Source organism: Parus major, chromosome 1 (genome assembly GCF_001522545.3).
Source record: "Parus major isolate Abel chromosome 1, Parus_major1.1, whole genome shotgun sequence".
Classification (NCBI taxonomy): Eukaryota; Metazoa; Chordata; class Aves; order Passeriformes; family Paridae; genus Parus; species Parus major.
This window is the reverse complement of record NC_031768.1, coordinates 74487039-74513880: the sequence shown is the minus strand read 5'-3', so window position 1 is coordinate 74513880 and position 26842 is coordinate 74487039. Positions and strand designations below refer to the sequence as shown.

At 38.5% G+C, this 26842-nt stretch overlaps 2 protein-coding genes across 8 annotated transcripts in view; one reads left to right on the top strand and one right to left on the bottom strand.

Moving 5' to 3' along the window:
- Positions 1 to 4078: 4078 nt before the first annotated feature.
- Positions 4079 to 20736, bottom strand: DCUN1D5 (defective in cullin neddylation 1 domain containing 5). 3 transcript variants are annotated; one of them, XM_015629265.2, is made up of 8 exons: positions 20382 to 20736; positions 17715 to 17797; positions 15133 to 15203; positions 14637 to 14728; positions 9578 to 9686; positions 9379 to 9483; positions 8759 to 8861; positions 5526 to 7996 (listed from the first exon to the last, which is right to left on the bottom strand). In XM_015629265.2, exons 1-8 carry the CDS (start codon positions 20459 to 20461, stop codon positions 7941 to 7943), a joined length of 699 nt encoding a protein of 232 aa, XP_015484751.1. In that variant the 5' UTR covers positions 20462 to 20736; the 3' UTR covers positions 5526 to 7940. The 3 variants fall into 3 exon arrangements, with proteins under 3 accessions (XP_033371823.1, XP_033371827.1, XP_015484751.1); XM_033515932.1 differs by lacking the exons at positions 15133 to 15203; positions 17715 to 17797; positions 20382 to 20736 and adding an exon at positions 10549 to 10790 and having other exon boundaries at positions 4079 to 7996; XM_033515936.1 differs by lacking the exons at positions 14637 to 14728; positions 17715 to 17797; positions 20382 to 20736 and having other exon boundaries at positions 4079 to 7996.
- An 833-nt stretch (positions 20737 to 21569) lies between these two features.
- DYNC2H1 (dynein cytoplasmic 2 heavy chain 1) overlaps positions 21570 to 26842 on the top strand; it is a 140628-nt gene continuing 135355 nt past the window's right edge. For 2 of the 5 annotated variants that reach the window (XM_015629214.3, XM_015629205.3), the window contains exons 1-5: positions 21593 to 21951; positions 24323 to 24493; positions 25030 to 25165; positions 25480 to 25598; positions 26150 to 26294. In XM_015629214.3, coding sequence (XP_015484700.1) covers positions 21751 to 21951; positions 24323 to 24493; positions 25030 to 25165; positions 25480 to 25598; positions 26150 to 26294 — 772 coding nt within the window. In that variant the 5' untranslated portion in view covers positions 21593 to 21750. Of the gene's footprint in view, positions 21952 to 21976; positions 22979 to 24322; positions 24494 to 25029; positions 25166 to 25479; positions 25599 to 26149; positions 26295 to 26842 lie in introns of those variants that run through there. The other 3 variants (XM_015629242.3, XM_015629233.3, XM_015629223.3) reach the window with 3 other exon arrangements.

The following is a 26842-nucleotide window of genomic DNA, read 5'->3' as shown; positions in this document are numbered from 1 at the left end:
CCTTTCTAGCAGCCACTAGAACACTGTTAGAAGCTACATTACTGCAAAAGAGAAGTGACATTTTTGGATATTCAAACCTAAAAAAGCAAGCCCTCTATGGAGCACGTTAAGCATCTGCATAAATAAACAGCCAAAGCCTGAAAATCCAGACCAGGTAACTTCGTTTGCATGAAGCAGTATACCTGCCAAAAGCTAACTATCTCAGAAACTTCCTGAAACTTCCTTCTATATCCCTGTGCCTTACTGTGCCCCATTTCTAATTATGTGAAGATGTGGCATAAAGTAGTGTGGTAATCTTTGTTTCTTATTGCCGTACAACAGAAAGAAATACTGTCAACCTCCCTCTCGCCTGTTTCAAACTGTAAGCCAAGTGATGGACCTGGACCTGGCATGCATACCAATCTAAAGTCAGCACTTCCTCTCTCTTCCACCTGGAACTGCTCAGCAGCAAAAGTTTAGCAATTAGTGTGCACTAATGACTGCACTACTTCAAGGACAGCAGGAAATTAATTTTAAAATACATATTAAAATCTAAGAGAGAAGGGCATAAAATAAATGTCTATTCAACCATTAGGAATTTAATTTCTGTAAAGATGAAATCCTAAGATGTTTGGAGAACTGAGTCTCTGTTATTTACTTCCATTATTTCCTTAACCAAAATAATTGTACAATTTGATTGGAATAATCATTGGTGAATTCAAGTATGCTAATACACATCAAATATTTGAGTTAAAAAAGGCAAAAACATTCAATAAACATATAAACGAAGCAAAATACGGGAGTGAGGTGACTTTTCTCTCTAGCATTTGTTACCACCAAGACTAGAACACAAGTTCTTAGTTTAATGATGTTTTAATGAATACTAACAACTCTAGATGATGTACTTAAATGGAAAAAATATTTAATATTTCAACTGCAGAAACAGTGTAGTTAAAAGACAAGCACTATGCAAAGCAGCAGTATAATTAGGTTGGAACGAATGTTTTCTTAACAAAACAGTACCCAGTACAATGAAATTGAAGCCTTACATGCTAGTGCCCTAGCTGTCCAACAAACTCTCAAATTGATATAAAAATAATTATCTGTTATTAAACAAGGACTATGAACGTGTTCCCTGATGAACAGTGGCCCTTTAGGAAAATGAGCATCAAAAAATAAAACAGCAAATTTCTATGTTTTGAAGCTTATTCCCTGCTTCAAACAGCTCCCAACACTTCAGATGCTTCCCCATGATTCAGAAACCCGTGTTTTTCCACTGAGCAAAAGAAGCATACTCACTGTTGCAAAATTATGTGAAGAAGCCCCACATACTTTAACACACTACATCATTAAAGCCATAAGAAACGCATTTAAGAAGTATACATTGTAATGAACTTCAGTACAGAATAGACTCAGTTGTACAGCACAGGCACAGCAATATCCTTGTGTGAATTAATACATGACCCAAAATCACAGCCCCGTGAACAAATTAGAAATAAAGGGAAGTCAGAAACATTGGCAAAGGGTGGGCCTTGGCACATAAATATCGCAGTGGTTCACTCAAGTGTCAGTAATAATAACTGGCTTCCCATAAACACTGGCATCTTCAATTCTACAAAGACATTTTTTACATTAGAACATTCATTCTCTAAGCCAGTAATCACCATACCAAGGGAAAAAAAAACAAACCAACAAACCAGCCCCAAACCATAAAAAATTAGCCACTGGGTCTGGAATCAGCTTACTGAATATTCAGGAAGGAAACAGCATTTCACTGTCAAAACTTTAAACAGGCTGCCTCCTAGGACAGAACCACTCAAAGGTAGAAAAAAACCACCATCAAGGGTAGGTTTGCATAGGACAGAAAGGTGACCAACCACTTCCACAGCCCCAAAGAAGTACGTATGATTTAGGAAAGCTGAGCAGAACAGAATCTTCTTTCTAATTATCTTTACAGCTTCAAAATCTTTCTGGGCAGTTTCCACCACACTGAACGCTAGATGGGAAACATTTATATATTTATTTATATATATATATATAAATATGTGAGCGTGTAGAGAGGCTACAAGTATGAAACAGGGAGAGAGCATATCCCTGGTTACACCAGCAACCATGGAAATAAAGGAGAAAATTGCAAGATATGACTGTATTTTATTTTGAAATATATTTCCTATTCCTTCCCTTATGTGCCATCAATATTTCCATTTCCCATCTTGGCAGAAGCACTGTGTCATGACACATGCCCAGTCCTCAGAGCTCCAGCAGTGGCCTTTGCTTTGTACTACAACTCAGTCCCAATGCAAAAAAACCCCTAACATGCATGAGGGAATAAGCATTTCCTTTGCTTTGTACATAGAACCCACATCTGTAACTACTACACAAAGCATCACTCCAATGCAAATGTCAGGTATGCAGAGAACCCATTTTTCATAGAACAAATGTTCCTCTTCCTACTGTTGTAATCTGAAAAAATTAAAGCCTTTACATTTCTCATGAAATGATTTTTTTCAGGTGTCCTGACAAACATTTTGTTTATGTTCAAACTGACATAAGTTGAGCAGTTAGATGGTGATGCAAATATTTATTCTTTGTAAGTAATTTTAATATTTTAATTATTGAGACATATTACATCATAGGTTACTAGCTCTTTTTCCATTTGAAAAACTGATTTATAGTTAACTAATTTGGAATGCTAAAATAATTTCACATTAAGTCATTGACAGGAGGACTAGGACTTAGGATATTGATATTGATAGACAGAACATCTACCATTTCACTTTATGATAATTAGTATTATAGGAATAATAAACCTCTCTGAAATAGCCTAATATTTAAAAAAATAAAAAATACTCACTCCAGTTCCACATACCAGAAAAAAAAAATTAGCTAGCTAGTAGTTCTGTGTCCTAGCCCTTTAACTTACTACCATAAAATGAATACTGACAGTAAAAAAACCTAATTCTGGAAACAGTAAGGAAAAAATTAAATTGAGTATTAGCTAGAATTGAAATTAACCAAAAATATCTTTATTTTATAATCAGCACTAATTCAAAACTGAGCTGACAAAAATACATCCATGGACAAACCCCTGAAACATAAAATGATTCAACTTTATGTGTTGAAAGCAACTTTATCAATATGCAGTTTCTAGAGAAACAGGACACAACCATTACATTTTCATAACTTACAAAGTAGTAAGTCATCCAAAAGAAACATACTGGAACCAACGTGGATTAAAGAAATAATATTTGGCTCATCAAGACAAACATCTGTCCACTCTAAGGCCTATAAAACAAAATGAGTAACTCACATCTTGTGACATTGTTATTATGGTCACTATTCAGGGGAAAAAGCTAAGGAGACCCAAATACATAGTGTACTCTGATTAAATAGGACAAAAACAGGGACAAGATTAAAGTTTAGAATCCAGATGATGTGATAGACTGATTTAATTTAGGTTACACACCTGGCAGTGGCTTGAAATAAACATAAAAATTAAGGCAACACAGGCTACAAAACCTTGCAGTACATGTTCACACTTCAATGCACCTACAGATCAATTCAGTGCCCTTTTTCACAGAGACTTAAAGAAATACAGGAAGAATGACAATACAGATGGCAAAAGAAGTAACAGAACTCTTGCCATCACTTGTAGATATGAGATGCCTGCTCTGTATATAGCTCTAAACTTCTATTGGCTCAGGAAGGCATCAGGAACTTCACTGTCAAAAACAATATAAAGCAGAACAATGGAGGCAACAAGCAGGTATTGCCTTAGGCAGGTATGGCATCACACCTCAACAACTAGGAAATGTCAGGAGTGAAACAAGCTGCATCTGCAAGGAAAGCAGTACTAACTCATATAACAGGATGCTGTCTTTGATCCTTTCTGTAATACGCTCTGAAAGACCTCATGGAAAAGGACATTAGGAAACACCAAGTCCTTTCCTAAAAGCAGACAAGTGACCCAAGAGATACGCTGGGGAGGGTGAAGGGAGGCAGCTGGGGGAGACAGAAAAGCTCATTCCCTCTTCATTCATGTGCACTGCAACAGGTTGTTGGAGCTGTGTTCATACAATGAATAATTAAGGACAGTTAATTTCCAAGATCATGATGTTTATCAGCACAGAATAACATGTAACACGTTATTATATTATGTGCATGTAACAATATAATCAAGAAGTGTTTGCTGTTACTCACAGCTGTGATAAAGTTCTATTTCCTACACACAAGCAAAGAAATTCTTCAATAAGGTAAACCTAACAATGAGACTGATCCTTCTTGCTGGAATTAAGTTACCTCAGCGATTTCACTTACGGTTACACAATACACAAAAACACATAAGGAAAAACTAAGAGGCAGCATGACAAAAAAGTTTTCTGCCCTATTACATACCATTTTATTCATCATACTTCACAATGCTAAACCTGTACAAGTTCATACATATTGCATTGAAAGAACTGTTCACTAGCTAAAAAAAAATGAAAATATCAAAACCACGAAACTTCTGGTCCCTCTTACAATTTTTGGGCAGTCAGTATCAATATATAAGCACAGAGCTTTTGACAGATACAAATAAAACCCTGAACAAAGGCCACAGGGACCACAGAGCCCTCATTTGGGCTACTCAAGACAGGCACCAGGCTGACATCCGTGGTCATCTCAAAAGCCAAATTCTAAGTCTGCTATATAGAAAAGTGAAATTATAGCCATTAGTAGGGAATTTAAGAAGCTAATTTAAACAGTAAAGATCAATTGGATTCAAAACTATATATACAGTTAAAGACATAGGTAAACATACACAACTGTTTAATTTCAAGGTCACATTTTCACACAGGAGAAATACTACATTCTGATCTACCAGTATGGCTTTTTCCATGAATAGGTGGGTGTTTTCGGACATTAAACTGAAAACTGTTAGCTGTCTAAAAACTAGAAGGGAATTAATTATGTTAGGAAGAATTAATGTCAAAAAATGAAAGTGAGATTAATGTGAAATTTATAGCATTAACATAGACACCACTATGATTTTATTTTGGAAGACGTTTCACCTTCAATTTAACCATCTGTCATACTGTGGCAGCATATTTCACCTGTGAGCTTTCATCTTCTAATACTGAAAGATAAGGTATAACTTTTTTAAAAAAAATTCAATGAATTTAAATGCACCTGAGCAAAACAAAAATTAAAGTTCCAAACACTAAAGAAAACATTTAGCAGAAGTTTTGGCTTGTGAACATGCATAAAATAAAATAAAAAAAAAACAGAACAAAATCAAGTTAACAGCTGTTGGCACTCATCCACTAAGCTGTAAGGTGGTGTAATAAAACACAGCTAATAAACATCATCAGTTCACAATGAAACTGTACAAGCCATTAATTCACATTGAAACAATACACCTGATTGCAGTGTTAAGCAAAAAAACATAACTTAAAATTCTATTTTATTCAAATTTGAAAAACTATTTCCACTAGTTTAAATACATTAATCCCCAAAGTTTTACAGTAACTGATGATTTTCAATCACTCACACAACCACATTGTAAATCCCTGAAACATGGATTTATTATAGGAATACTGATAAAACCTTAACAGATACAAATGATACATCACAAAGTGTCTTACACCTTAATGGCAAGTACTTGACCACCTCAGATTGGTAGGTGCATCACTCCTACTTTTACACTCTAATACCATCCTCTAGGACCAAATGATTTAAATTGAATTCACAACAGTTTGCAGTTACCTAAAAGCAATGACTTTTTAAAATTGAGCTATAAAAGATTCTCTTCTGACCAGTGTTTCAAAACTTCTGGAAAGAGAATACACTAGTGGGGACTAAACACAGTATGCAAGGAGTCATTGCAGTGAACTTCCAAGTCATTTCAGAATCAGCATCCCTGAAGAGATTTAGTATACAGCAGTATGTCCCTTGACATCAGTTACGTGGTGCATGTTTATTTGTGCATCTTAGGACCATATTGTACCAGCAGGTCTTAGGACTGTTGAAATTAATCTCACTCTGGCACAAACTTTCTGTGGGGTAGGGCAATTCCCAGATGAAAGGCACTCTGTTGTGAGTGAAATCAGAATTACCAGCAATGCAAATGGACAACTTGTAACATATTGAAGGGAAATGCTGCAGCTTAATGTGAGGTCTAAAATTACGTACTTTCTGTAAAATATGTGGAAAAAGGATTTCAAGCAGCTGTAGTGCATCTGTTTACATGCACACAGACACTACCCATCGTACAAGCAGAGATCTTCCAAGTATCTCAACAGTTGTTCAGTTTTTTTCCTCTGGTGCTTTTTTCACTTGGGTGAAAGCAAGCTTCTACAGTTCAAGGCGACTTGCAGAACAGCCCACAGCCCACCACTGCACTGCATCTTGCAGCCCACAGCGAGCAGATCTGGAGAAAAGTTGCAAGTGTGGTCCTTGGTAGTAGAACAAGAGCACAGGTACACACCTATAGTTGGTATCCCTTATTTCTCCTCATGCCTTTTCTTTTTTTTCCACCCTCCTTCTTAAAAAGAAAAAAAAAATCATCTCGGGAATACAGCTTTCCTTAAGGCTAGGAAAACTCATGCTTATTAGTCTGACTAAGGGATGTGCAAAACAGAAATAATTTCCCTGAGGCAAAGATCTTCAAGTCATGCCTAGTTTACATTGTCTATTCTTATTTCACTTGTTGAAATATTTGGCACACTGTGGCCTTGATCACTGACTGAGTCTCCCAGTATTATTACAGTCTGTATTATACATTTATACAATAAAGTATAAGTTGCAAATGCTTCATTCTCTCATTCTGGTTTGGTTTTTCACATTTACTGATTAAAATCCCTTTTCTTCTCAAGGGTGGCATTGGGTATCCTGGGCAGGGAGGTAGAGTGAGAAACTTCTACTATATTTAAAGGTCATCATGAGTACTGAGTGCCTAAAAAGGCAATCTCAGTAGTTACTGGACTCAAAACATAGAGTAACAGAGTAACAATTAATATCCTGTTACATACAGCCTGTTACTTGGTCAAAAGTAGGTGATTAAATAGTTGCTTCTTGATTTACATTATGAAAACCATCCAGGAAGGGAAAAAAAAGTCACGTTATGAGTGCCTCCAGTCTAAAACACCTAAGAAGCAAAGCTTGAAACCAAGTCTTCCCAGTTTTCCCTTTTAAAATATAAATTGCACTTTTATACAAAGCAATCCAAAAAGCCTAAATAGCAGTAAAAATCTGAAGCTGCCTTGCTGTACCAAAGAGCAACTGCGTTCAGCATCTGAGGTACAGGGAGTTAGTTTCCAGCCATTCTGCACATAGAGCCATTTGCTCTACTCCTTTCTGCTTTCAAAGGGCCTGTCATTAAATGCCATGCCACTGGGTGGGGAATAAACAAATAAAAAACAATAGTAGGAATTTAAGGCCTTTATCTCCAGGAGGAGCTGAAAACTGTGGCACAACCCATGAACAATACTTACTACGAATATTTAGCACACTCCCACCCAGGGCTTCCAAAGTCAGTCATTCTTTCTAACATTTGCCACACAAGACAATCATACCAACAGCAAGCAACAGTGCCAATTAAGCATTTTTAAGGTCTTCAAAAAGTCATAGCAAAGGGCACTTCTGAGAAAGATATCTTATAGATTTGGTTTTAAAAATAGACACCACACTCACATTCAAGGGACATCCTTCACTTTTAGGCCTTTGTCACAAATCTGAATCTTTATTGTTCTGAAGTAAATGCTATAAACATAAGACTCAAAACAAGAACTCCAACTTTCAGTCTCAGAAGAGGTGTGGTTCAATGCCCATATCACATGTAACAAGAAAGTCTCCTTAAAAAAGGAAAAAAAATTACTGTCAAGTCTTTTTTATCAATGAAAATGCAATCCTTTGTTTTTCTCATTACTTTGTGTACAGGCGGGCACCAAAAAAAAACGTTTGCATTTTCTTTTGAATTCTTGCTATGACGCTTGACGAACTTTCTGCCATTCAACAAATTCATCCAGAAGTACAGGCCCTGCAAGTGGAATAAACGGAGTTATAATTGGCAATGTCTTTCAAACACCTCCTTTTTAAGTATGAGGGTTAAAGCTACTGGTCTAGGAAACATCCATGTCAATCTTATGGGGTAAAATACTCATAGATTAGTACAATCATTCCAATCCAAGGATGATAAAAAGTGCCCAAAAAACACTATATAGAATTATGGAAAAGCGTTCCTGATACCTGACAGGTGAACTGAATGGAAAGCATAAAAATAATTTTATAAATCTTGTAAATTATCACAATTAATTCCTTCTTCCTAAAGTGTTTAAAATTGTGAATAATTAGAACACGGACCAAAATGGGACTTACGCAATTCAGTCATGGCATGACTGACTACTGGCCAGGTGGACAGTTCAGCCCCAAGTACCACCAGGTAGGCAAAAATAGTTAAGTTAGAGTTTATTATATATTAGTACAAAATGAGGGTTTGCTCTTTTTAATTCTGCTTGCAAGTCCACGGTTGTATGCAGCAAGCACCTTCACTAGATCCTCACGGAATACAAGCTGGCTCAAGTAAACCATCATACTATTGACATACTACACCCCTGACATACAATTAAGAACAATTAGTATCTGCAGCTTGAAGATGGATGGTTACCAGGGCTGCTTTTCCTTACATTGTTGGGAAAAAAATTTATACTTTACAGTATTGTTTCCATTACAGAAATTTGTTTTATGCAATTATAAAATTCTCTTCTAATACCTAAATAAGCAAAACATTAAGAATACTTACATGCACCATCTTCATCATAGTTGCTAAGATCTGCATGGACAGTTCTGCTGAACTCTAGTACATTGTACCACTGATCCTTGTTCATAACTCTATACTTCGATTGCTAGGAAAAGTAATTTCAAAATATTAAAATGTCAAGTGGCATTTGGTACTCCTGCATCTCATTTATCTAATTCTACCTTCAATGAGTTCCTAACAAATAATTTAATGGCTATTACTTGCTTGATTTTCCATCTTTAAAAATACTACACATGAATGTATTTCATAGCTATGAAACTACCTAAAATGATTTATTGGAAGATCAGAGCAAAATCACATATCCTAAAACCTGGAAATCAGATGCAGCTGAAGCAACTAGTGGGGCTCTACTACTTACTTTTTAATTTATATTTATAGTATAATCAAGATGGAATTTTATTTGCCTTTGATAATTAAAGAGGCTGGGGCACAGGGAGGAAGACAAGGATCTGTGATGCATACAAGAACATCACTGCTTCAAATGCACATTGAGCAAGGGCAAAGGAGCAATATGGATACATTCCTGAATAAAATAAACACAATATTCTCACAGAACAGTCCAACTACTATGCCAACATTCACAAAGTCAAGGAAACTTGTACCTCCAGGTATTGATAAAATACTGAAAACAGTGGCCAAGTTCTTCCGAGCAGAAGAGCTAACATGGACTTTGCAGTATCAATATCAAGACTTCGCTGGTCTTTTTCCTAAGGTTGAATAAAGAAAGCACAGAAACCAATCAAGTACAAGCTTGTTGAATAAATAAAAGTAAGAACTTTCCTAACATTTCAGCAGTCTTACCCTTGCAAAATCAAAGGCGTATCTGTAGATATTCTTAAAGGATGAAATGTCATTCAACTGTGACCGTAAGAAGTCAAATTTACTCTGTAATTTTTCTGTACAGTCACACCTTAAAAAAAACAACCAAAAAAACCAAAAACAAAATATTAGGAGTTCAAAACACAACATTTAGGCAAAGAAAAAAATGCCAGGTAACATAAAAATTAAAATCACCAAAGCAAATAGCAATCATTAGCTATACAGGAATAATACTGTGAAACTCACTTAAAGAATATTGAACATACTTAACACTTGCAGGTTACTGAAATGGTGAATGCTGGCTTCTGTAAGCAAGTTTTTTGTTTTAAGTATATCAGCAACATAATACCAAGTGCAGGCTTCACATCTTAAATAATAGTCTTTTAATTCCAAACTCTGCAATCTGCACTAACACCCAGCAGAATCCTATCTTCTGATCACTATGAACGTTTGAAGATAACATCATTAAGTGTGCATTAAGGGGTAAAATCCAGCTGCAAATAATGGAAAAACACAAACCCTAAACAGGCAGTTTTGAAGTGCGTGTTTACAAACAGCAGGATTGAACAGGTATTCTGCAAAACATACCAGTCTGCTCATGTTTTATGACTGATAAATGCAAGCTCTGATAAAACCTTAATCACCTGAATTAGTCAGTAGCTTTTCAACTGAAAAATCAAAGGCTGTATGTGCATGTACAGGTCCACTAGTCAACAGGATAAAGCTTTGGCAAAATAACCCTTTGGCAAAAAGATCTCCTTGTACCTTACTCAGCAAGGAATTTTGTTTCCAAATAGAAAATGGGTCAGATTCAGCAACAATGGCAAAGGAGAATACAATTTAACCTTGTTAATCCTCCAGAAAATGCTTACTCAATAGGACAGTTATAACAGCACATTTTATTCTTATTAAAAAGCTGCCATGATTAAAAAAGAATAAATTAAAACATCTACCTTGCCTTGTATCCTTCGTGAAGAAGCATACTTTCAGAAATGCAGCTGTACAGAAATACATCCTTTGGTCACGTGTCCCCCTTTTGGCAGCCTGCCTCTCAGAGAATACAGCTGCACCTCTAACAGCTCCACATGGACTTGTCACACAGGCCCCCAGCAAGGGCCCTTCAGGGGTACTGCAGGTTGATGAGATGCTGTGCTTTGCTCACAGCTGACACTTCCTGTTCCTCAGATCTGCCAGCCTGTGTGTGCACAGCTGTCTGTCAGTCTGTCTCTCAGACTGTGACAAGAGAAATGCAGCAATTCCAACTGATGCAACCTTTTATTATTTTTCCTCTCTAGCAGCATCTACCTAAAGCAGCACTGAGTCCTAGCTAATACTGGCGCTAAATAAATAAAACTATTAGCTAATTAGGCTACATATTCAGATGACAACTAGTATGTTTTGTGATAAACCATATAACAAATTGAAAAGACCTCTTGTTAAGTAAGCTTTGGTAAACTTAACTAAAGATAAAATTACTTCTTTTGTCTTCAGCTATCTAATTGGTCTGTATTCTACTATTTAACCCTTAAAACAGCATTATGATATGCTAGAAAGGCATCGTATTTTTTATTCATATATCTTCTATGTTCAAAGCTTCATACTTCCAACAGAACGTTCTACACATTTAAAGACAAATCTACCTATTTAATCTACCTAATTTAGTCGACTAATGACATATATGAACTATCTATAGTGGGTTTACCACACATGTTGTTAAATATAATTTGACAGATTATTTACCATATCATGGGTAAACAATGGGTAAATTTCAGTATGTCTGGATTTCTTACAAACTACTTTGTTAAAATTGTTCAAATAATCATAAATCTAAGTGCAAAGTAAAATGCCAACTATTGTCTATTATATATAGTATTGGCTATGTGTATTTTAATATGCAACTGATTCTTTTGAAAAAGTTGGTATGAAAATGAGCAATTACTAAGTGTTAAGACTCCTAAGCAATTTATAATCAGTGCATTTATAACCAAACAGCAAAATGGATCATACTCACACCAGCACACCCTCTGGATCCCAACACACAGACATGTCTCTGTTAAAGCTGTTCAGGGCATTTCTGTACCTAGCCACTGACTTTCCTCCCAAAAAGAGGCAAGGAATTGTCAAACTCCTCTTTTACGGAGATACAGCTACTTGTGTGGTTGCACCATAAAAAAGATGACTGAGGTCACCCATACTTAGAATAATCTTCCTAATAACATGAACAATCTTCTAATTAGCACAGGTGAATTAACATTAAACTCCTGTACAGGCAGTCTTTACTGAAAGATATCATTAAATAGCATTACCTCAAGATCAACAAAATTAGACATTAGCTTACTACATTCTGTTCTCATCCCTGTGTCACATTTTTAACAAAACCCAGACTAGCACAAAGTGGATGCAGTTCAACTTCTGTTGAGGTAGAGAGATCATCTGAAGCATAGTTAACATGGACAAAGTAATGATTCATGAACTCCTACTAAGATATTCCAATGTTTTCTATTTTGTAGCTATTTCATGTATGTTTGTTTCTTACTAAAAAGGAAAAAATTGCCAAGATGTACACAAACATTAAACCAAAAGCATTTAATGTTTTAAATATAAAAATATATTAAATATATTTAATATAGATGTATTATATTATATATGCATTTAATAACATTTATATTTTTATTATAAATATAAATACAAAATGTTATTAAATATAAAAACACAAAAATACCTAAGAAGGTACTTAAAGTAGCTGAAATAAATGGCCTAGCAGATGTACTTGATTCTCTCTCTGCTATGAAGAGAGCTTGCACATATACATACATATGTATGTATACATACATATGTATGTATATACACACACACACACACACACACACACACACACGTGTGTGGCAGAATTCACCCTACCTATACAACATACTGGAAATGTCCCAGCCTAAGGTGCTTAGGTCTCATAAGACGCTATTTAGAGTTTAATTCATCTTCATTTTGACAGTAGCTACCTTACCACACATTTATTTTTCACATCTCTAGACAGCAAACTTCACCAGTGTATTATGAAACAACATACAGAGAGAATGTCACTTCAAGATTTAGGCACCCAAATGCTGACATCTAACTGCTAGATTAGAGATAGATGTCCTAAGCTTCAGGTGTTGTCATTCATAGAGGACCAGCCAAGCAACCTCGAAGAGCAATTCAGGTGACTAGTCATTAGGTCTTAGGGCAAACTGGATACCTCCCTAGGTTCCATCACACTGACTGGATCTCCAAAGATTGTAATAAGAGTTTAAGAAATCCAGCTCTTGCACATAACCAAACATTTAGGCATCTTACTATTGAGCTGAATTCCACCCAACCCTGTTCATGCAATTACCTTGTGTGACATTTTACACATTTTGAAATAAGGATTCTGTAAGAGAACTCTGACTAGAATACACTCCAGGGGTTTAATGCATTTCAATCTCATTTCTTCACACAAAAATTAAAAGAAAAAAAATAAGCTGTGCAAGTAGCAAGCAGTAGCAAGTAATATTTTAGTGTTTTAAGTGTAAAATCCTTTTCCTTCAAACTTCTGTCAAAACTTTCAGGAGAAAATATACAACCCCATTCCAGATGAAATCCCATAATATGATCTTCCCTTCCGAGTAAGCAACAACAGCATGTATCTACAGGTTTCTATTTTCTTTCATCATGGTTTAACCCCACCTGGCAACAAAGTGCCACTGAGCCGCTCACTCACTCACAGCCAAAACCTGCATGTATTTTTTAGCCAACGGATGTTGAGCTGTTAAGTGAGCATCCCTGCTTCACCCACCTGCTTAGACAGCTTATTAGAGAACAACAGGAGAAGCAAAACATACACATGAACTTCTTTAGGCTTAGGCAAGTGCTCTCACCAGAAATCTGTTTCTATGAAAACACACAGCAGCAGGCTATTTTCAATCTTAAACACATTTAGACTATAGCATGATGAGCTCTGTTCTCAAAATAACTAGAAGATTCCCAGTCACAGCAAATTATTAAAAAAGTCTAAAACATCAGCTATGAACAAGTGTCTGATTTCATACACCTTTGTGCTTGCATTCTGTGAGATCAGCTAACTTCTATGTGGGCATAAAAATTAAGTACCTCAGATAAGTGACCAATACTCATTCACTGCATCTGAAAAATCATGCACCCAGAATTTAATCTCCATCATTCTGAATTTCAACCAGTTATATCATTCCATCTTAATTTATTAAATTTCTCATGAAAGTCATGAAATAATCAAGGTATCTATCAGAAGCCTGATCCCAAATCAATTAAGAGTTAAGAGCATCAGCCTAGAGTCACTTACTCCATAGCTCTGAGTAACCAGAGGGTATCTGCCTGATACAATTTCCCAAACCAATCTAGGGCAAGGGTAAAATCAACCCTTTTTTCTCACTGTGCTCTAGCTGCAATAGTAGCTCCTATTTGTAATCTTGAATGCAGATCAATATTGTAATATTGTAATGTCAATTACAAGACATCCTTAAAACACTAGGGTACCACAAATAGTTATACGATGAACAAACAAAAAATAACAGAAGTAATCCTCACAAAAAGCTGATCACTTTAATGTAAAAAACTAACTCACCAAAAATCCAAATGCAAATAGAAAGAGCAAGAGGTAAATTGAAAAGGTGTTATTTAACTTAAGCATTAAGCATGGCTTCTGACATGCATCTAATAAATAATACTAATAGCCAAAATTATTATTCATGCAGCCCTCATCTATAAAGGTCAGAAATCAGTAAAATTTTTCCAGAATATCAGTCCTGAGATATGCTTATATGCATCTCTAGATCTACTTATTTATGACTACTAAGTAGAATGACACTTTAATTTAATCCTTTGAGTGAACCCATCAGATTAATTTTGCAGTTGTGGATCAAAACAAGACCTAAAAGCCGGCTTTTTATTGTGTCTTATTTTCAACATACAAGAAACAGAATAAGAATAGTTAAGTTAGAGGTACAATCATAAAATTAGATCATTCTATTAGATATGTAAAAACTCTTACTGTAATGAGGTCATTCCTTTTAACCATTCTTCCTTGGTAAAAAACCCCATGCTTTCAGCCTCTAGTTTCCAGGCTAAAACTAACATAATAATCTAGGGGAAACAAAAATAAGGGGAGGAGAAGAAGTCAGTATGTAAGAAAAGGCTGATTTACTAATGTCCAAGAATAAAACTCTAAAGCATTCAGACATTCTAGTAATTGTGGCACATGCTTGGTCTTTGTATTTGTTACCATTAAAATATTCAGCTACATGCAATTTTTCCCTTAATTTCAATTTTTGAAAATTAAGTGTTACTATATTAAAATCCCCCCCCCAAAAAACCCTCACACATCAGCCAAGTACATCAATATAATTGATGTATTCAACTGAAATATCTTAGAGCAGCTTCTATAAGCAGGAAGATGAAAAACTCTTAGTGGAGTTAAGAGTTTTATACAGAACTTAACCTTATGTAATATCCTCTTAGGTGTTATTAACACTATGAAAGAAACTTACATTTTCAGGTTCAACACCGATGTCTTCACAGAATTTTTCCATTCCTTCAGGGCCTACAACTTCATCAGGACCTTCAAAGCAAAAGCCACACCAGAGTGAAATCTAGGTAACGTTCACTGCTCATAAGGGTTATGCACAATAATTAGGCTATATTGCACCCCAACTATTCCTAAAAACATTGAATTACACTATTAAGTAGTTTTTAAGCTAGAACTATTCCATCAAGTTCAGTTGTATAGATCTGTATGTTATGTGCTACACCAAAATGTTTGTGCTGTGCACTGCGTCCCTATGATAGCAGACAAGCCATTTTAGTTTTGTATCCGAGTTTTCAAAAGACTCCATTGAACTCCCTATTGATGCAGCTCAACTCCAGTAATTGTGGCAGTCAATTGTTTTAAGACAATCTGGGTACTGCTACTCTCTTCTGATGTTACTTTATAAATAATGTTCTTAGAAAAATTATTTTATCAACAATAAAAAAATCTAATTCTGTCTGAGATACTATTACAGATACTATTCTTTTGATGGTACTAATATGGGTTTCCACTAACACAGAAGAGGGTGAATCTGCAAATAATGTAAGATGAGTTTTATGATGCTGAGTAATATAAGCAAAGTGATAACAATAAACTGAAGAAATGCTGAGCACGCTAGCCATACAGAAAGCAGAAATAACGTTTAGGGCTGCAATGAAAACAGATTGATTATGTCCACAACAGTTAGTGTTATGCTGTTATTTCTCCATTTTAACACAGAAGTCTCTAAATGCAGCAAAATAGTGCATTTAAAGAGCGCACACAGACACATTCTAGGGTGATTTGTTCCTCTAATCTCCCTCTGGTTTCAGTTATTTTGACTAAGCCTGTTCTTAAAATGACTCTTATTGGGCAGCCAAATATTATTAAAAAGCCTGTCAACACAGTATTTTGATGTGTCTTGGATCATTAAATTAACATTTAGTAAGTATGATCTCATGTAAAAGGGAAAGGTTTTAGCTTCCCAAACAACTTTTTGGAGAATTTTGCTACTTATAATAGGCAGAGTCCTTGGTGATACACATCTACACTTTATCAGCTGCCAGCGTAAACAGAAGACTAAGAGTTTGGACAATGTGCTTTGAATAACTACTCACTGTGAGATAAGAATATTGTCAATAAAAACTATTGAGAATGACTACTTTTACAGGAAAATAAAATGTAACTGACACATAAGATCACAAACCCCTACCTCTTGAAAAATATTGCAAAGGACATTTTGCCTATGCAAGCAAGGCCAAACAGTGTTAGACAGAAAATGATAAAAAAAAATAAATGCAAGTTATGAAGAGAAACACATACAAGGGTTCACTGGTAATGACAAGTAAAAACTTGAATCTGTTTCTGGTTCAGAAACCACATATACATCTCATAGTTTTATCTCTCAATGGAAAGATTTTTTATCTTCTAATATAATTTAATTGGAATTCTATCTCCTGCTGGAAATGCGCCACTTTTTGATTACTGGTAAACTAAAATATAACCTCCTACATTCAATTCTTGACTCAACAAAAAGACAAAATTTACAGACATTAATTGTGAAGAATGTGAAAACGCATGTATCACAAGAAAATTAACTTTTAATTATTTCTTTACTCCAGAAAAGCACACCTCAAACCTAAAGTAGAAAGCAGATTACTAAAAACAGGAGTACTTCATTGGTGTGAAAAGACTGCAAGGAAAATATCAGTCCTGATAAATATACTCAAACCAATTGCTGGCAGATAAAATCAGCAGCTTGCTCCATTATAAGATCTGGCAATTAATGAGTTTTAATCACCAACCAGTTATGATGGACTTGAAGTAGTAGAAGTGAGTAGACCAGAAATTAATAAAAATTTAGAAATCCTGAGCTCAGAAACATGTAATTGGTAAATAAATATCAGTAATAGCATAATAAATTCTGCAAAATACACTGCATATTTACTGAAAGCAGATACTTGATGGCCATTGTGAGTTATTTAAAAGAGGCTACTTCAAATACTTTTGGAATGAGACATCTGTTATTTAGAATATCGAAAATGTTAGTACAAATTCTCAGATGGAAAAACAATATAAGTCTCTATTATTTTGTTCTGTAAAACAGAAATCCAAGGAGCTTAAATCATGACCCATGTCATTAGCCTTCCAATATGACCACAAAGAAATAGTTAGATAAGTAATCATCAATCTGAATTATCTCTCAGTATCCTGACTTCTACCTGACAATTTCAAAACAAGAAGTAGAGTTACTCAATATATCCTAGTTCAACACTGTACTGCTCAACAACTGATATTTCATTTTAAAGTTATAAAGCATAGAGTAAAGAAAAGTAAGTCAGAAAGAGCAAGTACCAAGAAGGTAATAATAAAAGCTATACTAACTCAAGTGCATGTTATAAAGAAGCAAATATAATATATTTTTATGTCTATATCAGCATAAAAATATGATATATTTTTATGTCTATATCAGCATAAAAAAAGAAAAATTGAAGTAGTATTTGATGTATAGATTTATTTAAAACAAAACCATAACCTTTTAAACATGAGTGCATTGCGTATTACCTGCATATTCATAAAACCAAGCCAGGCACTTCTTGCTTGAAAAATGTTCCTCTCCACTTATTACTTTACCAGATGCTTGTGATCTGCAGAAGCAAATAAAAACACAGGGATGAACAGCATTATTTTAATGAGATATGTGAAAAATAGGAAAAAATAAATTACACAACATTTATTATTAATCTATTTAAATTGTTTTACGAGGTCAATGTACACCTACAGTTATGGCAAATTTCATAAAAGGCAACTGTCTGTCATCCTCAACTCTTGTTAGAACATAAAACTACCTTTAAATTACAACCATGTCATAGCCCAACTTACTGCAACTATTACTTTTTCTGATATGCATAAATACTGTTATCTTTAAGATACATAATAAAAAAAAACTCCACACAGATGGCCAAAATATCACTCCTCAGTAATTCAAATGCCTTATTATCTACTTATATTTATACAGGCATTTAATGTTAGGTCTCTAATAAGCAGCCTGATCTTCAAGAGTGCTGAATATGCACAGATCCCATTAAGGTCAACAGAAGCTGCAGAGTTTGACATATTTAAAAGCCAGGCTATTTATAATTAACCATCCAAATTTGGGAAAAAAAGTTGTTCAATTTGTTTACATTATACATTATACCTGCAAGTTCTATAGATATTTGGTACATATACCAGAATAGTAGAGTGTAATCTGTGGCAAGACTGAAGCTGCTCAGCACACACAGCTTCCCCTCATCATTTGTCTTCATTATGTAACACAGCCCAGTTTGCCTAGGAAGTGAATTCTCTAACTCATCATTCATTAAAAGAATGCACAGAATTTCTTCCAGTAAAAACACTGACTACACCAAGGCATCTTAAATCAGTAAGGAGTTGCAGCACCTTTTCAATGCATCCTCCTTTCAAACACGAATTACAGACTTTTTGAACAAGCTAAGGTTATTTCTAACAATAAGGTGAGAGCTAATCATATGAGAGGATTTAAAATTATGCAGCTCCCACGTTGCAATTTTAAAATTAAAACGTCAAACAGGAGAAGAATAGTTCAATTCTGAGAGAGGCAAAAACTTTAACTCCCCATGTATCGTTTTTAGCTTCACTGGAAAAGAACGCAACACTAAGAAGAAGCCTTCTGTGCTGAAAGCTAGAATTAAAGGTGTCCTACAAACAGTCATCCATCCAACTGGCATTAGGAACACAAGTCACCAGAAAGAGGCAGTGTCATATGGTATGCTATTGCTTAGTTGCTTTATCCAGATTAACATAGATCTATTTGCAATCACTGATTTTACTAAAGAATATTACCAATAAATTGTTGTGTAAGAATACAATGCCAAAAATGCTTGTGTATCTAACAATTTCTGATCACCTAGCATGAACTCTCACTTATATCATAGATTTTGCCCAACAACTAGCTCATATTCTACTAACTATAGAATATAGCTGTTGTTTAATTTTTGATTTTTATTTTTTTTGAGCTATGAGAGCCCTTTAAGTAAAAGAAATTAAGATCATAAAATTTCGGTTAACGGTGTTCCAGAAAGACAAACTGAAACTGAACACATGCAAGATGAGCAAGGAAACTGAAAGTCGGTATTACAAACCAGGATAATTTAGATTTTTTAAGTATACAAAACAAAGTATGACAAAACAGAAGGGCTCCCTCCAAATATACTTTGAGGCAGAACCATGAGGGAGTAAAGTGCAACAGAGGATAATGCTGGCACAAGAACAGTTATTTATAGGCAATGAATAAAGTGACTGAAACTAAAAGGTAATCAATGACCACAGAAAGTGAAGTATAGAATAGTTATCCAAAATGAACAGTCATAACAAAATAACAGCCTGGGTACTTCTGAGCCCAAGCTCAAGCCAGCCTGTGAGAAAAGCCATATGCCACAATTTTTTGCAATAGCCATTCCCGTAGTGTTGATTTTGCAAGGCCTTTTTATCCTCATGTCCTCAGGACTAGTGGTAACTACTGCTTTACTGGCATACTTAACAAGGTCTAATAGATGAAGCAGGCAGTTACTTCGGGGAAGCCACACTGTAAGCTCCTGCTGCACTCCACTAATGGCTTATCATTTAACAGCAACTTTTGGGCATCACTGCATAAAGTGGTATTTTTACAGTAGTTAATGAACAAGATGCTTCACACTCCTGTATTTATTAGAGAAACCTTTCCTGCTTTTGTTTTCCAGTGTGCTGACAAATCTTTCCAATTCACTGCAAAAAAAAAAGAAAAAAAAAAAAAAAAAAAAAAAAAAAAAAGAAAGGAAAAAAGAAGAGGAAATGACGATTTAGCACAGACGCTGGGTACTGGCAACCTTAAAGCGAGGAGAGCCGCCTACCCCAGGGAGATTGAACGAATATGGGGACAAATGCCAGAACTGCCCCTAGAGGTACAGCCAAAGGCAAAGCCAGCCGGGAATGGGAGCCGTTCAGTGGCGTTTCTCGCCGAGGCGTGACCACGCCGCACGCCGTCGCTGCGGCCGGCACGGCGAGCCCCGCACCTGCACCGGGACGTGTCCCCCGGCACGGCCACGCTCCTGCCGGGCCGCACACGGCCTCACGCCGCCCCGGGAAGCCTCCCGGCTGCCGCAGCCCCGGGCCCGCGGAGGAGCGGCCCGGGACATGATCGCCGGCACCGGCCGCCGCCCCACGAGACGGTACCTGCCGAGTTTACATTTCTTGAGGCCGGTGTCGTCCGCCGCCGCCGCCCCCGAGGACTTCCTTTTCTTCTTCACCGGCATGGTCCTGCCTCGGGGCGGGGCCGCCCCGCTGCCGGGGCCCGCAGCCGAGGCCCCCCCGGGCTCGCTTCCCCTGGCCGCCGCCTCCCGAGACCGGCGGTGAGGAAACGCGAGGAAACCCCGTTCCTGCTGGCCCTCCCCAGCCCCACCGGGCGCTGCCGCTCCCCACTCGCAGACGCCGCCGCCGCCCCGTTCCCAGAAGCGGGTGTCGCGCCGGGGGCGGGAGCGAGCGCGGGCGGTATCGGCTGCGGAGGGAACGGCGAGAACGACCCGGACACAGACGGCGCCGGGCAGGAAGTGGTAGCGCCTCCGGGGCGGGGCCTCGCCGGGACCCGCCCCCTGGGGGGCGGGGCTTCCGCGCGTGTTTCCCGGCCGGAGCGGGGCCGCGTGCCCGGGCCGGGGCCGCCGTATCGGTTACAGCTCAGCGTTTGTAGCGAAATAAACGGGGAAGTTCCAGCCCTTCCAGGCCTTTCCAACCCGCGCGGTCATAGCCCACACCCTGCGGGAGGCCGAGTGTCCCGTCAGCGCTGGAGGCGGGCTCGGGGCTGGGACAGCCGCCTTCCGAGAGGCGCGAGCGGCGGCCGAGTTCAAGGCCAGCTGCTGGGCGGGACGGGGTGCGCTCTGTCCCTTAAGCGGCCGGCAGCGCTGAGCGGGGCACGGATCTACGCCCGCACTGACCCGCGAAACCACGGGCAGCCATAAGCCTGTGGTCCCGGTGAGCGGTCTGAGCACTCGCCCAGCGCTGCCCGGGGCCGGGAGCAGTCCTCCTCCGCCTTGCTGTACCGGGCACCACGGGCTCCCTAGCGGAGTGAGGCAGGGGCGAGGGAAACACCCCAAGTACTGCGGCGGCCGTGACACCCCGGCACAGCTGATGGCACGAGAGATGCCTCGGTGAACACAGGAGAAGCCTGGCAGCGGATCAGGCCGGCCGAGCCTCGGATGCCGGCGGGAGGAACAGCGCGGCAGCTTCTCCACCCCGCCCCGCCCGCCGGGCCAGCCCCGTCCCGCCCCGTTCCCCTGATTTCCGACCGCCGCCTCCTTCCGAGGCTTGCCCGGCGCCACCCGGAGCTAAGCCGCCTGCGCGCCAGGGCCGCCATCTCCGGTCACCATAGTGACGAGTCTCGACGACGCCGGGACGGCTCTGGGCCTCTCCCGCTGTGTCCCGGAGCGAGCCGCCGTCCTTCCTGCCGTGAGCCCTTTGGGTCTTCTCCCGGCAGCGCCTGCATGTGCTCCCGTGGCATCCTGGATCCGCCCCCGCCTTGATCCTGCCTGGCGGGGTGCGTGCCGCCACCATGGCCGGGGAGGGAGACAGAAGGAAGCGCTTTATTTCAGCCACGGCTGCCAACTACTTCGGGCTGGACCCGGCGGGCGGTGCCGCTGCCCTGGCCGCGGGGCTGCATTCCCGTCCGGAGCTGAGCCGCTTCCTCGACGACGGCAATGAGTTCCTGCTCGTTGTGCAGCACTCGGGCGCGCAGCTCAGCGCTTCCAACAAGGTACCGTAGTGTCCGGCGCCTGCGGCTGCCGCGGGCCCGCCGCGTCCCGGCGTGCGAGCGGGGATGCAAGAGCCCGGAGTCGGCCCAGGCTTGGGGGCCGTAAAGGCTGGTGTCAGATTTGGGAGACATCTCCCTCCTGTGAATATCTGTGTAGGTCTCTGTGTCTGCTGCAAGCTACTGGCGGCTGCCGTGGATTAACCCCAGCCGGCAGATAAGTGCCGCTCGCTGCCCCCCAACCCCGCCGTGGGGAGAAGAATCAGAAAGAACGCCGTGGCTTGAGATAAGAACAGTTTAACAGCTGAAACGGAATAAAATATAATAATGGCTAATTATTAATACACTAATAATAATGTTAATAACTGTAATGAAAAAGGGGCGAGAGAGGAGGGGAACAAAACCCAGGAGAGACAAGAGATGCCCAGTGCAGTTATTCACCACCCATTGATTGATGCCCAGCCCGTCCCCCAGCAGCGATCGGTGCTTCCCGACCAACTCCCCCCAGTTCATACACCGTGCAGGATGCTCTGTGGTGTGGAATATCCCTCTGGTCAGTTCGGGTCGGCTGTCCTGGCCACCCTGCCTCCCAGCTTCTTGAGCCCTTCTCACTGGCAGAGCACAAAGCACTGAAAAGTCCTTGACTTTGGGTAATTGCTGCTCAGCAACAACCAGTGTATCAGTGTGATATTAACGTTATTCTCATACTAAACCCAAAATACAGCACTGTACTAACTATTATGAAGAAAATTAACTCTATCCTTGCTGACACAAGAACACTGCCCCCAGAGTCCATGGGGACCATATGGTCAGCCGATGATACATTTGTTAGCAGATTGTTCCCTTGCTGGTGCAGTTTTAGTGTGCTGTGTACTGTCTCTCTGTGAACATACTGTGGCCTGGGGCATGGAGTTGGATATGTGATTTATTCCTGGATATGGCTGCAGGTGACCCGAAGGATTGCATGGGCAATGTCTGTGCAGGGATTGGGACCCAATGTGTGGCACATTGGCTGATATTTGACAAATCCAAGGTGGGTGTTTGTCCAAAGCATGCTTTTTTCAAATTGATGTGTCCAGCTGTGAGCAAATCTGAGGTTCATTGTGTCAAATATCCTGCCTTGACTCTTTGTGTTCAGCAAGAGACTCTTCGGATTGCTGCCATGGGGTGTGATGTGCACTTAGTGTACATCCTCCAGGTAGGGAGGGCATGGTGTGGTGCCAGCCACACAGAGTGTACAGGCAAGGTGTGGGTCTTGACATGGGACCTGCTGTTCTGCAGGGAGACCGGGGACGTGGTGTCTGTTGTTGTGTCAGCGGCTTCATGCACAGAAGATGCATGTAAGGAGTCTCAACACGTGAAGTGTGGACCAGTAACATGCATAACTCCTTGGCTAGTCTTCTGTGAAGTCTAGTGCATGCTATATTCAGGCAAGAATTAACACATATGTGTACCAGTTTTTGGGGGTGCTGCTGAGCTACTGTCTAAAATATGAAGCAGCTTTCAGCAGCTGTGGAAGATCAGATGCATATTGGTGCTGTACTCTGTACTTGTTGTCTCAGTGAAGCTATGTCTGTAGGTGTTGGGTTAAAGACTTGATAAGAAGGTAAAACTGATACTGTCCAATAAAACTGAAGGCTGTTCTTTGTTTCTTTTAACAGAAAAATAGTACACAGATGTTTACCATTGCACAGAATCTGGGATTTCACTTAGCATATCTTTTATGGTATTAATTTATCAAATGTTTAATAAATTTCCCTGTTTCATGACTTCTCCTCAGCCACAAATAATTTCAGTAATTACTTTATGGCAATTTTTGGAACTTTACCCATAATTTGGGCTATGGATGGAACATTAGTCATGTTGTAATTTATGATTTTACTGACGAAGGAGCATGCCTATCTCTGTTCTTGAGAAATCTATGAATAATGTATTTACAAACTCAGGAGAATCTTACAGAGTATTTAGAATATATATAAAAGTATTCCTAAAGGTTTGTAGCATAAAAATACAATTAAAAAAATATGCTTCATGCTTAGTTTCCCGAGGCACAAGACAGAGTTTCTGTTTTGTCCAGAGTAATTGGTAAGTGCAGTTTTCAAAATATAGTAATAAATTATATTTGTAGTCATTATATGCTGTAGAAGGTTTTATGTATTTGATTGGAAGTCAGGTTCCTATGGACTCAGAAATGAGTATCATAAAAATTTTAATTTTATGTGCAAATCAAATGCTACCAGATTTTTATCAGAACCTAGAGGGAGTAATGTGGTATTTTATTTTTTTTTTTTCTTGATGCAAATTGTGTATATAGTGTATGTAGTTTAGCAGTCATTAAGTGCTTTCTAAACAAATACTGTTTTCTTGATTATTACAGATTGAAGCGACTGATTCAAAGAATAATGTGTTGGTATTCTTTAAGCTGAGACCTGATGTAATTACTGAAGATAATCTTCATAGTAATATTCTTGTGTCATCTATGCTGGATTCACCAATCAACACCCTTTATCAAGCTGTACGACAAGTTTTTGCACCAGTATTACTGAAGGTGAGCAATATACTAGTTTAAACATTCTGTAGATTTATAGTGAGACATTGTAATTCAATAGGATGTTAATTAATTCCCTAATTCTGAGCTAAATATATTATGTTATGAAGCCAAAATATTTGAGGAAATTAAGCAATGTGTGATGGTTATAATTTCTAAGTTAAAGAAAGTACTTAACCTCCTATCAGTAAGGATGAGATGCAGATTCTGGTCGTACATATGCCTGACTGGAAATATAGAATACACTGGCCATTGGTGGTTAATGTGGAAAGACATCTCACACACTTTCAGAGTGCCTTTATAAATCCAACAACTGACTTCTGATTTTGTGATAAAAATGATTTTTTATAGTATTATTTTGAATTTTTAAATGAGAAGAATGAGGTGCTCTTCCTTGACTTAGGGGAACAAAAAAATGATACATTGTCCTACCATGTGGTTGATACTTGATTTGAATTTTATATTTTTTTTAAAGATTAATGGGAATAGTAATTGCTCTATAGTGTGAGTCATAATTTTTGAAATTTTCATTACAGGATGAGAAGTGGAATAAAGCATTTGATCCCAAGCTCCAGAAACTTTTAAGTGAGCTTGAAGCTGGCTTGAGTACTGCTCTCAGAAGATCAGATCCCAGTTACACAGGAACAAAATTCAGTGAAGATGATGTCCGAGGTTTGTTTTGCAATTATGTCTTTTATAGTTAATTTTAAATTTGAGTAAAGAATTTATTTACAAGTTGAGTGTTTAGATTTCCCAGTGGTTGCACAGTGTGAAAGATAACTGGTTGTTGTTAGTAGACTGGAATTACTTATGATCATGCCAGAAGACCAGAGTTGACTTTTAGACTGCATCTAGTCAGGATCAGAAGTTAAAGGATATTTACATAACCATATGTAAAAATTTGCTTTAGAAAATATGTTCTGACTGAACATATTTTAGAAACAATAATTTATTTAATACATAAATATTTTCTTTTTTATTTGCAGCTATACTTACACCAACAGATGAATTTCAGTTCTGGAGAGAATGTGCTCATCATGGAAATAAAGGATGTAGTAAAGAGAGAGCTTCATATTTTAGAGACCTATTTGAGGACATTGCAAAAGTATGTTTTATTTTGTGTGATCAGTGATATATTTCTAGACTTCATGAAAAATACTCTTCCTATGAAATATATGTCAGTATATGTACACTTTTTCCAAATATATTAATATATAGTTACTTAGTTATTTTTTCTTAGACAAAATTTTACTCTAAATGATCCTTACGTAGTTTCTAGTGACAGTGGTGCATGTGAATGCCTACATTTAATTGGGAGTGGATTTGATGATTGAATACTAGGAGCTGCTGTAGAAATACAACTGTATGCTACAGTTTGTGAACTGGGGATTGACTCGTGAGATGAAAAGCACATTTTAATGTTGTTATGCAATGCTTTCAGCACCCACAATGCACTTTCTTAAATAGTGCTTCAGATAGCAATGAGTACTTTACATGAATAAACTTACACAAATGCTTGGTTTTTTTGAGAGGATTATGACATATTCTGTTATGCAGTAAACCTAGAAAACTACACTATTTGCAAAGTTAAGGAAAGTGTAAATATTTTGGCAATACTATTTGCAAAATAAACATATTAAGAATATTTTTTTGTAGGATTATTACAACTTGGATACTCTCTCATTATTTGAAGTTGTGGATTTGGTGGAGGCTACCAAGGATACTGTTGACAGTGTGTGGAGACAAACAGAGCACGATCCTTATCCACAGTCTCGCATGCATAATCTTTTGGATGTGATAGGTAAACCTTTATGCAGTCTTTATTAAATGTACAGTTGAGAAAAGTAAAATGGTTCTTGACCAGAGACTTTCTTCCTTGTAAAAGCACCAAATAAGAGCTCACAGCATGAAGGTGCTTGCTTCTTGTAATTATGATCCATGAATATTATTTGCCTTCTGCAATGTGGTAATTCACCCAGTTGTGGTCAATGCCTTTACACATGCTTGGGAAGGTGATAGACAGAAGATGGAGCTGGATACCTTTCAGCATGTGGGCTGGGTTTGCCATGCTTCTGCTTGACTCCCTGTCTTGCTCTCAGAGGAGAAAATTTATTTACATACACTCCCATTAAAGGCCAGTTCAGTCTGTGTGGAGGTGAGAGCAAGATGTGCAGAGAGGTGCTTCTCTCATTCTCTTGACAGCAGCCCCGTGCTTGGGGACAGGCATAGGACAGTGAGTTTGTGTGCTCCTGCCAGATATGTGTGAGAGCAAGAGTTGTGGGGAGCAGCCAGATACAGCCATTGCTGCTGAAAAAGGTGCTTGCATGTGAAATCCAGAATCCATCAGCT